Source organism: Ambystoma mexicanum, chromosome 9 (assembly GCF_040938575.1).
Source record: "Ambystoma mexicanum isolate Mex_15411 chromosome 9, UKY_AmexF1_1, whole genome shotgun sequence".
In the NCBI taxonomy this organism is placed as follows: Eukaryota; Metazoa; Chordata; class Amphibia; order Caudata; family Ambystomatidae; genus Ambystoma; species Ambystoma mexicanum.
The window spans coordinates 959,924,229-959,938,413 of record NC_090931.1 but is presented as its reverse complement, the minus strand read 5'-3'; the positions used below and the strand labels follow the sequence as shown (position 1 = coordinate 959,938,413).

Here is a 14,185-nt window from a genome sequence, read left to right as displayed (position 1 = left end):
TTTAAATGGGAACACTGGGCACCATATTTAACACTGCACCTGTGTCTTTGTCACATTAGCATCCAACCTTAGCTCCCAGCCCCTTTGATCCCAGGAATTTATCATGATTACTCTATAAGACAATTTTGAGTTATCTCAGTGCTCTACTTACATTTTAAATGTGACTTCCCATTTCTGGGGAATCAGCTTGGACCCTCAATCTGGAGTGACTGCCTCAGCAAGTTCCTTTTCAGCTTGCTGTCTGGAAATCAGTCTCCAGCATGTGGCCTGCTCATCTCTCTGAAATGGCTCTTTTCCTCATCCACCCAGGAAGTCAGTCATCCAGTTTCATTTATTTCTTTTTTTCTTGTGATAAAGTACATTAAGAAACCTTACACAAACAATTCACAATATACAACATAGATAAACGTACTGAAGCAAATTATGTTAATAAAGCAGTTCTTTAGCAAATCAATTTGAAGAAATACAGTGTTCACATGCTAAAAATTAATCAATCTCGACAGTAGCCAAATCATCCATCATTTAAACTTAAAAGCCTATTAGCTAACAGCGAAAGCTCCCCCAACTGATCTAATATTTCCGAAAGGAAAGCTAAAAGGGCCACCGGATGCTTATAAATCTGGACCATACAATTTCAATGAAAACTGCTGAGGTCGATGCCACAAATTGCAAAAGATAAAACAGTCTTCTTCGGGTACGGGCCTGACATTTCAGCAACAGATGGTGCAAGGATTCCCTTTCTTTAGTTTTACATAGTCTGCAAGAGAAATCCTCAAACCCAATTCTGGGACCAAGGACTTCGAGAGTAGGAAAGGAATTGGACCTAAATCTGAGGAGTCCAACTCTAAAAGCATGTGAAGGTGATTTAACAATATAAGGTTGAACATGAAATACTGGTGGACATGCTTCCGTCCAACCTCCAAGATGTTAAATCAGCGATAATTGCTTTAAATGCTGCAATGTCTCATTCCTATCCAGTGCTCGGAGCCTACATTTAATGGCAGGAAGTTTCATGTCAACAGTCCACTCGCTCTCCCCTAAATATGATTGTCTGTGCGCACAGCCGTACAAACACATAGCTCATACCACATACAAGCCACCCTCTCTTCTTCGGGCCCAGGTATCTGCACACCCTGCCTCTTTCCTGCACTGCCTCTGGGCCACCCCTTACACTGGGGTCTGTACCCATAGAGTCCCCCACCCACTTTTCTTCTTCTGCACTTTACCACTTGCTGGCTGCACTACCACTGCTTATCGCCTTTATTTATTTTTACTTATTACTATTTATTCCCTCCTCTGCTCCGCGCTTTTCCACTTTTCCCTCTTCCATGCACTTTCCCCCTTTTCCCTTTCCCATGCACTTGCGTGCTCTTAATGTCACTGGGCCTAGTAAGATTGTTGTTTTTGTTCTCTCCCCTGTTACCCTCTCTTTGCCCGGTCGCGCTCTGAAACACTTGTGTATGAGGGCGATATAAATAAAATATCATTTCATTTCATTAGCGCCCGATGGGAGGGCATTAACAATACATTTTGGTTAAACTCTATTTTCCCACTACCCCGCCTTCCTCTGCATCCTTGTTGTGCCGGGACAATTTATTTCCTGGGAAGATCCTTTCTGATCCCTTTCTCCTAGAATTGTTCCTCCTCCCATCTTCCAATCTGATCCACCAGGCTTATGACTTAAATTGGGCTCTTCCCGTGTGTTGCTAGACTCTAGGTCTTCCCTACCTATTCCTTTCCTCCTCTTCTCTGACTCTTGATGTTCTTTAATTCACCTCTAGATGTCTCTCCACCTTTTCCCACTTGAGGTTCCCTTCCACCTCCTGTCTACAATCTTCCTTTATTCTCTAGTCACTATGCACCACCTGGCACTCCTCCCCCTCCATCTCAAGTTCCTCCTCTTCATCTATAATTTCCTCTCATTTAACATCCCCCACTCTCTGGCCTTTTCCACATGAGCCTCCTCCTCATCAGCTCCTTTGGCCTCCTAATCTCTCCTGCTCTACAGCTCCACACCTTCAATATCTTTGGACACACCACTCAGTCATGTTCACTTATGAGATTGTTTAGGGTTGGAAACTGGGTTGGTTTCTTTCTGTCCAGGTGCAGACTTCTTGCAGTGTGGGAGACCCCATCTTGAATTATCATGATATGCACATGCAGGGGTAGACTGATTCAGGTGTCCAGTGCTCCTTGACTTTTTCCAGCTCCTACCGCTGGCTTTTCTTTGACAGTAAATGTGTGCATCTCTCTGTGCCTAGCTAGGCTTGTGCTTATGAACCCTCAGTCTATCACCATTTTCTCCATCACTGAGTTCCATAAACAATATCACAGTTTGATTAAGCATGCTTGGCCTGCTCCTTGCTACAAATCTGTTTTTGGGGCTCATTGATGGCAGAAGTACTTTTGGTTTAGTGGACAACGCTGGGGTGAGATGGTCTTTTTAAGGGACAGAACCATGGATTAACCACTGGTGAAAATCCTCTGTGTCGCAGTCAGGGTCTGGCGGGCCTTACCAGAGATCCTCCCCTTACTGCTTCGGGCCTTGCATCACTTAGCGTGAGGCGGTTTCCAACCCCCATTCTCTCCCCGCCCTTCGCCAAAAGAACCATGCAGTGAACTTCATCACAGTGGGCAGTGCAGGAGAAACATGCTCTTATCCTGCTTAAGAGAAATTTGTGTTATGCATCACCAAACGGATGCATTGTCCTTCCATCCCAGAGTGAATATCTTTCCCAGGGTCCATGCTGGGGTCCAGTGCAGCCATACTAAAGTGCACGTAGCTCAGGCCCCAGTCAGGCCTTTTTACTCTGTAACTTGACATTAGGCGTCTTCACTCCTCTATGACTGTAGTTAAGTGGAGCTTCGCTTTCCATTCTTGTATATTTATATGGTTTGCACGGGGCCCCATTTGATACGTATGTGTAGAGAGGGGCCACTCTTTGCACCAGTGAATCACTCTCTGTTCTATCACTAAACAGTGAGAGCAAAGGCTGAGTTGCCCGGGAAGTAATCTTCTTATCTGTATCACACAAAAAGTAATGAACCAGCTGTAAAGTAAAATCCTGATGATATGTTCCTACATTAGGGAATCTGAACCCACCTAATTTGCCCTTCCTGCGTAAAACATACCAGGGAATTTTAGATGCATTCCCATGTCATCTTAGAAATGACTCAAGCAGACCATGTATTCCCTTGAAATCTTTCATTAAAATTGTCAGAGGCTAGAGGCAAGACCCACAGGATGTATAGAACTTTAGGTAACATGCACTTTTATGTTGTATTAAACTTCCCCTAATAGACTGATGACAATTTTCCCATTTACTGACGTTCATCTTAATCAATTAAATCACCAACACAAGATTAACTGAAACTATTCTTTGCAGATATTTCATCAACCAACTTTCCACTTAATTAACACCATCTCTATCCCACCTGAACCCCCAATTTGCAAAGTGACCATTAAAGCATGTTTGAGTAAGAGGCAAACACTATGACTTTCCCAAATCATTTTGTGACCTGAGATCCTTCCAAATGTTCTCATAATATTCAATACTGGACCAGAGATCTCTGGATTGTTTATGAAAATGATCATGTCATCAATATGAACATGCCATTTAATTTGCTACAGTATTCTGGATTGGTTATAAAAATGACCACATCGTCAATATTAAGGTGTAATTCAATTTGCTGCACCCCCAAAGTGATTACTTGTTAGATCACTAAATTGTTATATCCACCATATTGTACCTAATCATTTTGTTCTTACTATTTCAGTTGACGTGCCTTTGGAAGATGATGAATCAAGCACGCTACTTGCAAATGGAGTTGATGTCCGTCAGATGACTTTGCTTCCAAAGGCAGAGTGGGAAAGAATTAGGAATAACCTTAACACTTTGGACAAAGAAGCAATTCGCGTTTGTGCCGAAAAGAGAGAAAAGGATGCTCTACATCAACGCTCCAAAGAAATTGTCAAAAATTGGACTAACACAATTGCAGTAAGTGGAATTGCATAAAGTATAGTAGACCTTTTGAGATCAGTGTAATGCATACACATGTTTAGAATTTTCTGTCTAAATGACTGTTGGGGACATCAATTCTGTGACGAATCCCCAGATGTTGTCACTTCTTCCTTAGGAGGAGCCCCTTCCCATGAGGCCAAGGGGGTGAGGCTTCTACCCGACAGTCCCTCTGGGGGTGGTACTCAGCGGGTGGATCTCGTGGGGAGGGAAGCCCCCTATGTGATTAGTGACGATCTGGGTAGAACATGGTATCCCCATAGTCCACCTAACCCTAACACACTTTCCTACCCCCCTCCCACCAAAACTTTCCCTAGTGTGCCTATATGTTTTAGCCACAATATCAACATAGGAACTACTGGGATGAGGAAGTGTATGAACTTCTCAAGGGACATGTGTCCCTTAAGTACTGGGACGAAGAAGAAATCCATTCACTCACTGGAAGACCTCAACTCCAGTACTGGGACTAAAAAGAAGTGGGGAAGCATAGAGAGCCCTTATGAGAACTTTGTAGACCAGGGGTATCCAGGGGCGATCCAAGAAAAATACAAAACGAATCCAAAGGAAGAGTCCACCGTGCAAGAAATCTCTCAGCTTTATTAAACAGTCAACTGTGAGAACAAACCTTTGCATGGACCTGAACTGTAATACATTCTCAACTCCTCAACACCCCACCAAGATGTCATGACCCTTAAGCATCCCTCCCCTCAATTACATCATTATCTGCTGACCTGCAGAAACTATGGCTTGCCATTGGTTGGCATCCACTAAGGTACAGGTTGATAAATCCCTCAACATGGATTGGACCCCTTTGTTGGAGACAGTGCAAGCCACAGCATCCCACCAAATCTATCCATGGAATTATGAGGTAACAGCAACAAGGTCATGGGCATTGTTACAGCCTCTGAAACACCATAGTCCCCTGATTGGTTCCCCACTTCCCTCACCCCCCCTGCACCTGTTCGCTTCCAGTCTCCTCTCTTGCATCGTGCCAGCTTTCAATAGAAAAAACTGTGCAAGACACCACTGGTGAAACTGAATTCCTTGTATTTAATTCTCGTTTTACTACTGTACTCACTGCCAACGTCATTGCTACCCAGCCTGATATCCTTCAACTTATTCTGTGGGACTGCACCTCACATTCGGCTGCCGTTCTCTTCACATGAGAAACTTTTCCTTCTGTAAAAGTTATTAGCTACTGTGGGCTTATTGATGTCTCAGCTTTGGTAAGCTAATCTTGCAGTTCTGCAAGTGTCAGCAGAACTCCAATTTCATGAGCTGTGGCGTTTCAAAACAACATAAGAATAGCTTCTGCCTAGTCTGGCCTGGGCCTGCTGAAATGTGCCAGACTGTTATTCATTACTACTATACCTAACTCCTAAACTCATTACACTTCTAAGTTACATTTAAAAACTATAATAATTTTACTTTTGCTGCACATGTACTTTACATCGCGACAGCCATGCTTACCTATTCCTAGTTACCTTATAATAAAAAGATATATAAGTTCTGTGTTTTCGCACTTGTCCTTCACTGCGCAGCGCACTTCTCCCTAACGTTGGTGAACTAGATATAATATAGGTGTGATATACATGCGTTGTGTGTCGTGACATAACCCCTCATGTTACTTTTGGCATTACTATGTTACTTCTTTAGTGTGTAGGTGCACCCCCCCTTGTGAGCATTGGATTTGCATATTCACATTTCCCCCCTTCGTTCAATTTAATGATCAACAGTTCCTTGTCCTTCACTTCTTTTTTTAATGTGTTTTTATTGCCATTTTCAATATTCAAAATTGCAAACAATGCAGCCCCCCACTCCCTATCTGACCTCGAAGCCCATCCCCCAGCGCACTTAGGAAGTGGGGCACTCAGATGTGTGCCGTTCAGTTGATTCCCAGAATGCGTAGTCTTTGAGGGCAGTAGGATTCCCTGAAGTCATCATATAAAAAGGTCATTACTGTTTCCCAATCCATTGAGAACTTGGATTGGCCTCCTTGCGATGAGTAGGTAACCCATTCAAGGGAAACACATTTCCAGACCTTGGTGATCGACTCTTGCTCATTTGGGGGCTCCTTATACCTCCATTTATGCCCGACGACAAGTAGTTCAGCCAGACTCAAAATGTTGCAAGCTTTGCGCCTTTGCTTCCGCCAGGACCTGCTGTCTGGGTTGCATGTGCCTAGTAGACATTCTCTAATACCTCTACTGACTTGGGTGCCAAAGATTGTTTGTATGTTGGCATTGACTGGCCTCCAGTACCCTGCCAGTTTTGGGCAGTCCACCAGATATGTGCTCAGTCGCCCTTTCCCCGGTACTCCTGCCAACAGCTTTGTGACACATTAACACTCATCAAGTGCAGGCACATGGCAGTATAATGCCATTGGGTCATAACCGTGTACCAGAATTGCCTGATTTGTATAGCGCGTGTCAGTATGGGAATGTCCACCCACAGCCGCTCCCACTCCTCCCGCTCTAAGGCCTCCCCCAAGGTCTCTTCCCATTTGCGCATATAGGAACTTTGCGTGTTGGGAGTCCTGTCCGCTAATAGCCTGTACAGGTTTGAAATAAGAATTTGATCACTGTGGTTAGTAATGAGGGGTACTTTTTGAATTGTGTCAGGGGTCTAGTGGTGGCCAATCTATTGGCAGGGCCATCAGCCAGTGTCGGAGCTGAAGATACTGCAGTCTGCCTTCTTCCCCCAGTCTCAGCTCTGCCTTACATTGGTCAAACGATTTGATCTCGTCCCCCTGGAACATGTCCCTCATCTTGACACAGCCCACGGCTTTCCAACGGGGAAAGGCACCACCACCCAGACACAGAGTGAACTGCGGGTTGCAAAATAATGGGGTGAAGGGTGTTACGTGTAGTGCTGCTGCCTTGTCCCATGTATCCTCTACTAGCCTTGTGATTGTGCTTTTGTGCATATTGTGTGGCCTATCCATTTTGCTGAGCTAAAGAACCTCCCCCAAAGGGGCTCCCACCACATCCTTGTCCATTTGTGCCCCGTGTTTCTCGGTCTCCCCCGCAAACCAGTCTTTAATGATCCATAATAGGGCTGCAATGTAATAGCATAACAAATTCGGGAGCCACAAACCGCGCAGTTTACAGTGATAATTTAGACAACAAAAATGTCGAAAGTCAAAATATCGAAAAAAAAATGTCGAAAAAAAAAATGTCGACTTTTTTTTTCAATGCATTTTTTTTTTAAATGGGGGGGTCCCTCCCCCCAACCACCTTTTTTATTTTTTTTTTAATTTTTCCCTTTTTTTTAACTCCCGAACCCCTAAAATAAATATATAATTAAAAAAAACGAAAGTCGACATTTTTTTTTTCAACATTTTTTTGTCGACATTTTTGTCTGTCGACATTTTTTTTTCGAAATTATGACCACCCACCAAACTGCGCTTGTGTGTAGGTGCCATTCATTTTCTTAATGCGGTCCACAGGGCCTTATTGTTCCATACAAAGGCAAAGAGCATTATATTAACTGTCTGGAAGAATAGGGATAGGGATTGGGAGCGCCAGAAAATAATAAAGTATTTTGGGCAGGACTACCATCTTAACTGTGCCAATTTGCCCGAGCCACGAGATCGACTTGGGGCCCCACTTGCGCAATTGCAACTTAATAGCCTCCAGCAGAGGCAGATAGTTTGCAGCGTACAGTCCCCCCAGTGTTCTTGTGATTGTCACCCCTAACAATCTTATGCCCCCTGATGCCCACCTGAATTGGGTGTCTCGCTTGACCCGCGCCAGGCTCTCCCCCTTGACTGACATGTTCAGGATGTCTGATTCGGTGATATTGACCTTCAGTCCTGCCACGGCCCAAACACTTCAACTTCTCGTATTACCTCTGGCAATGATTGCTCAGGCTCGGTTAACGTGAGAAGCATATCATCTGCGTAAACCATCACCTTATGTTCCTCCCCCCCAAAGGGAATGCCCCTTACGGACCCCATATATCGAATCTTACTGAGGAAAGGCTCGAGGTCCATCACGTATAGAAGGGGGGAAAGAGGGCGACCCTGTTTGATGCCTCTTCTCAGCGGGTTTATCTGGGAGAATTGACCATTAATCAGGATTCAGACCGTTGGATTGCTCTAATTCGCTTGTACTTTGTTCATAAACTCTGTCCCAAACCCCATCATTTCCATAGTGTGGAACAGGAAAGACCACTCGACCGGTTTGAATGCTTTTTCTGCGTCCAATGAGAAAAGCACTGCCGGGGCACCCTTTAGGGATATTTTTTCTATGAGATGGCATGCCCATCGGATGTTATCAAATGTTTGCTGCCGCTTTATAAACCCTGACTAATCTGGGTGGGTTAACTTCGGAAGTATTGCCTCCAATCTGTTTGCCCAAATTGTGGGGTAAATCTTGGCATCAGTATTTATGAGGGCAATGGCTCTGTAGGACCCACAGAGGGATGGATCTTAGTGGGTTTTGGGAAGAGGACAAGCTTCACTTCCTCCATCATAGGTGTGATACGGCCAAAGTTGCCAAATGAGTTGCATAAGGGAACCAATTTAGGATCTAGTAGTGCTTGGAAGGTCTTATGAAATATGGCCTGTAAGCCATCCGGGCCAGGGGACTTATTTAGTGGGAGGCTTCTGATCGCCTCCTGCACCTCCTCAATGGTGATGTCAGCCTTGTGCGATTCCCGCTCTACTGGAGTAATCTTTTTGAGTAGGACTGAGTGCAAGTTTTGCCTATGTGGAGAATGATATGGGAAATCTGGCGCATGTAAGGAGAGATAATAGGCCCTGAACTGCTCAGTGATCTCTTGAGTAGTGGTCACTCTTGTGCCCGGGGGAATCTATGATCTCCTGGATAATTTGAGATGCCGCTCTCTGCTTGAGCTGTCACGCGAGCAGCCGATCAGCCTTGTTCGCCTTCACAAAATATTTCAGCTGCATGTTTAACAACCCTTTCCCTGCCTTTTTCAATTGGAGCAAATCGAGTTTTCCCCTGATGTTCCAATATGCCTCGCGCAGCTTCACCCCATAGTCTTTATCCATCTTTTGCATAACCTCCCGCAGGTCCTGCTCTAGTTCGGCCTCTAAGGCTCTTGTTTGCTTCTGTCTCACTGCCTGCATCGCTATTATTTCCCCCCTTAAGGTCACTTTAAAGAGGTCGCGCAGGTTGCTATCCAATACCTCGAGGGAAGAGTTGGACACAAAATATTCCCTCATTTTGGTTTCCATCTCAGTACGAAGCACCGTATCGGTCAGCAATTCCTGTGGAAACGCCCAACTCCACAGCCTGTGCCTCTCAAGAGGGAGGTAAATCACTATAGTGAGTGGGGCATGGCCCAATAATGTAATACTGCCAATAGCTATCTCTGTGATTCTTCCCAGCAGTGTTGCTGACTACCATATACAGTCGATTCGGGAGAAGGATTTGTGAACGTGGGAGTAAAAGATGAAACCCTTCTCCGTCCCCCGAATCGACCACCAGGTGTATTTCAGGGCCAGGTAATCCGTAATCTATTTTTGCTATGAGGGCCTGTGAGGGGGTGACTGTCCGTAACAGGTGGTGGTACTTCTATCCCTCTGTGGGTCCACACTAAATTGAGGTCTCCCATTAAGAGGATCTTCCGCAAATGTCTCTAAGTCAGTCCGGGTTGCCCTTAGGAAACCGTCTTGTTGAGTTTGGGACATAAATGGCAGCTAGTGTTAGCGTAATCACTGCAATTTGGATTGTGAGGAACAGATATCGCCCAACCTTGTCAGCTAGCGAGTCCAGGACCCGGGCTGACAAGCCCGCCTGTAATGCAATGAGGACCCCAGCTACCTTCCCCTGGACGTTCGCCCGGAATATGTGGGAATAGTGTTTCAGCCTGTACCTGATTTCCAAATGTGAGTCTCTTGCAGGGCTATTATGTCTGGCTGCATGTGAAAGAGAAACCGGTCAACCTTCTTCCATTTGACAGGGGAGTTTACCACCCTCACATTAAGCATTAGACACTGCAAGATAGGTGACTAAAACATTTGAAAGCTCTTGTCATGCCTACACACTCATCACTCTCTCACCAGTCTCCTCCCTGCATTTCTCATGTCCCTTCCCTTTCACATTCACCTCGGCGGCGGCAGCGGCTCACCGGAAAATGGTTTGGCTCACCTGGCAATTCCGGTCTGTTACGACCTTTTCTTCATTGGCACCTGCCATGGCGTCTTTCCCCTAGCCACCGGCATCGCACAAGAGCGTGGAAGTCTCCGTGTCACGTGACCAGGAAGAGGTCCCTGTTTTCATCGTGGGTCACGTGACTCTCACGTGCGGTTCTGCGTTCTCGCATCATGTGATCACATCTTGCATTCAAATAGAGCAAGACAACGCGGAAGAAACGCTTCACAGCTGATTCTAGGGGTCTCTGTTTGGCGTTTGTGCATCTTGTTGAACTCTTGTTACTCTCGACCTTGGAACGCTTCATGGACTGCCTTTGGTTTTTTCCCTTGGATACTTCTGCATCTCTCTGCCTTCTGGAACTCGACCTATTGCATTGTTACTCGGATTGGACTTGGATTTCCCTCGGATTGTTGTTCTTCTGGCCCTCGACCTTGTTTGTGTATCGGACTACCTACCAATCAAGTCACGCTGTATTTACAACAACTCAGGTGTGTTACAGAGTGTCCTAAAGATTCCTACAGCCTGCTGCTGCTGCCTTCTCATTTGAAGTTAGCTGTCCTTCACGCAGAACCCCTCACACAATAGGTAAGCCTTGGTTTGCACCTCAGTTAACCTGTGCATTCGATTTAGCCTCTATATATCACTTAACCAAATCTTTGCCTTACAGTGGTCCAGGGGTTCTTCCGGCGTTCCCGGTTCCAGGCTGACGACATTCTACACCTGTGGCCTCAAAGATTGCACGAGTAGTGGTTTCACTTCTGCTCGTGTGGTACTTGCGGACGGAGGTATTACAAATCTACACGACCATCAAGTCATAATAGCTCTGCACCGACTACCCATTCCATGCACTTTGTCAGACCCCCTTCCCAAGTTGGTTGCGCGCGTGCCCACCCCCCCAAAACTCCACCACTCTCCCTTTGCCTCAAAGCTTCCCTAAGTTAACCCCCTTTTCCCCTGCCCCTTGCCCTCTCCCTCCCCCCATCAGGTGCAAGCTAGGTTTCCTACTGAACCCTCACCCTCAGGAGTAGCTCACCAACAATTCCAGGGAAAACTTGCAGGGTATCCTAAAACCCCTCGCATGATTCTAAGTGGGTTCCAGGGAGGCAGGTCTCTGCCTCTGAATGCCCCCACTATGTAGCATTCAATAGCACAGACATCAACCGTTTTTCCGCAGCTTTCTCATTCATGTTGATGTGGTATGCGACTCACTGGGGGGTGCCTGTCCTGAAGGCCTATGCCCAGGCACCGATCCCTTCCTCGCGGCCACGTCACTTGCAACCATTCCCACGATTTCATTTTCAGGGGCGCACCCGCCTCCCCCACCCCCGAGTGAGTCTGGCTGCACGTCCTCATCGCTGAGGTGCATAATATGGATTCCTTCTTCACTCGTTTGTGATTCTATACTGGCGCCCATCCCAAATGAAAAGAAGGCCAAAAGGGAAGGTCCACTTATATTTGAGCTGCTTAGACTGCAAGGTTCTCACTACCGGGTCCATCTTCCTGCGCTTCTGTAGGGTGGACTGTGCCAGGTCTTGAAATCATTGGATTTCTGTCCCATTATAAGTGATAGGCTGCACCGGAGGATAAGCTCCTTCTGCCGGAAGCGCGCTAGTGCCACTAACGTATTTCGGGGCCGCACGTTAGGTTCTTGCCTTTTGGGACTGGCCCTATGCACTCTGTCAATGAGCACCTCTTCCGCCTTTCTGTCACCCAGGAGATCAGCAAAGATTCGTTGGACTGTCTCCTTCAGGTCCGTGGCCCCCATTTCTTCTGGCAAGTTCCAAACTCGGGTGTTGGATCTATTTTCTAGGTTCTCACATTGGAGCTATAAGTTGTGGGAGATCCTAACCAGGTCTTCGAGTGATTCCTCAGTTTTCCTATTGTCCTCCACAATCTCCTGAAGCACTCTCTCCTCCGTGCCCGTCCGCTCCCCTAGTGTAGCAACGTCCTTTATCAAATCATGGATTGCCTGAAAGGATGCAGTGAGCTTATTCTGGAAGTTATTGAAAGTTATTGAAACAAGCTTTCAGGTCCTCCTTGGACATAGCCATAGTAGCGGTGTTGCCACTCGAGTATACTTCCTGTTTCTCTTGAATTGCAGCCTGCTAGCGATGGGCGACGGGGTCCCTGGCCCAACAGTGTTGGATGGTGCCTTCATGTGGTGCGGCAGGCAGGTGCCGTTTACCGAGTGTGCCCCATCCCTTGCCTGCCGGCATTGGGCTGCGGAGTTGGCTACTTCTGTGACCAAGGGTTAGCTGGGACGCTATGCAGGGGTGCCAACCTTTTCACACTCTTACCTCCGCTGTTGCACTGCCCCTCTTAGGGCTCGTGCCACGGGACTGCTTGTACTGTTCTTCCCCGTGCACTAGAAGTGCATACAAAGGACAAGCTGGCACCCAGTGGGCGCAGGACCACTGGACTGTGCGAGGGTTGTTTCAGGGATACATGGTACAGGCAAAATGAGCGGAGGAGGTATACCCAATCTATGAGGACAATTATACAAAGATTTAATAAATGGCAGAGGCAAAGAAACAAAACATATTTTCCTAAAATACCTAACGGAAGGACAGAGAATGTGGGAGCATTGTTTTACTACACAGTGCATTCTCTCATGTGTGAATGATGTGGGACACCCATTATCATGGTGCATGATATGACCTAGAGAAACTCCCAGAACCCCCCCCCCCTTGTTTTTGCATGTTAAGTAGCTTTGGGTTTTCACCCTAAATTACTAGGGTAATCCAGACGTGGAACCCTTGCTCAATGTTCTTAGAGAGGCACAGCTCCACCTCACTGACAAGGCCCAACCAGGCCGAAACACGTGTCTGGGGTTGCTGTTGAAACTCTTGTTCAGGAGAGAATTGCCAGGCATTTCGGTGCTGGACTGCCCTTGGGCAGGACAAAGACTGATATGTTCTGGAATTTTCTCTTCTGTGAAAGGATGATGAGCTAAAGACTCTGGTTGAGACTCTTACCTGGGATATAGGCTGGTAATTGAGAAACTCCCAGAACCTCCCCTTGTTTTTGCATGATGTGACCTCAACTGCACATACAGTGCTCAGTTTTCCACAACGAGAAGTGGGTGGAGGGGCTAATTGGTTGCAGGGCAGAAGGGTTGGTGGGACTCGCTAAAGAAGTAAGAGTGATGATGAATGATAAATGTCACACTATTAAGAATATTCACATCCAGCCGCTCATCTGGATAAATGATAGACAGCAGCCATTATACATAAAGGCACTCACACAATATTCGTTATGTTTCACATCCACAGGAACTAAAGGGTCGATCAAACTGGGGGCCAATCTCGCCTGCCAGAGGATTGCCTGCCTTGAGATGCCGAATATACGGTTCAGAACTGCAGCCCTTATAGACTATTTCTGGGCCTATCAGTCCCAAGCATATGCCCCATTACCACCGAACTGGAGTGGACAGTGCTCCCATGTCACCTCCCACTCCCCAGCCCCTGTAGTGCCCCATTCTGACATTTTGCCATTGAATGATTATTCAGCCCTACCAAATGGGGTCTTTACCCATGTTAAGAGACATATGGACACTGCATATATTAAAGAAGAGAGACATCCACGCTTTAAATGGTCGATGAGCTTGTGTAGGAGGAAAGGAAACAACAATTATTGGTCCCAACATAGTGTGGACCAACTGGACACTGTCCCAATGGAATTTAGGCTATTTAGTAAAACAGACATATTCTTCACGTCTTTGCTCTCACCTAGCATTCAAACTGCAGCCAATGCCAAATGGTTGCAAATAACCCAAATTGGCAAATGGGACAGGGAGGAGTTAAGGGCATTAAGGTTGGTCGCTCTACAGAACTAGTATGTACTAGATCTGTTAAATGCCATATAGGGTGGCATGTGCGCCAAGATGGGGAGCAGCTGCTGCGCGTACGTTCCCGTAAAGAACGCTGCAAACAGCACACTGTCAAAAGCAATAGATAACTTGCATGCCCTCCATGATACTATGGTTCATGAAACAAGCAAAGTGATGAAGCAATAGTGGTTTGAACAAATGTTAGTTTGGGT

The 14,185-nt window shown here is 46.3% G+C and overlaps 1 protein-coding gene across 1 annotated transcript in view; it reads left to right on the top strand.

Annotated features, from left to right (window-relative positions):
• CFAP210 (cilia and flagella associated protein 210) overlaps nt 1–14,185 on the top strand; it is a 478,304-nt gene that overhangs the window by 62,969 nt on the left and 401,150 nt on the right. Inside the window, exon 2 of the mRNA XM_069616166.1 lies at nt 3,778–3,998. Coding sequence (XP_069472267.1) covers nt 3,778–3,998 — 221 coding nt within the window. The remainder of the gene's footprint in view (nt 1–3,777; nt 3,999–14,185) is intronic.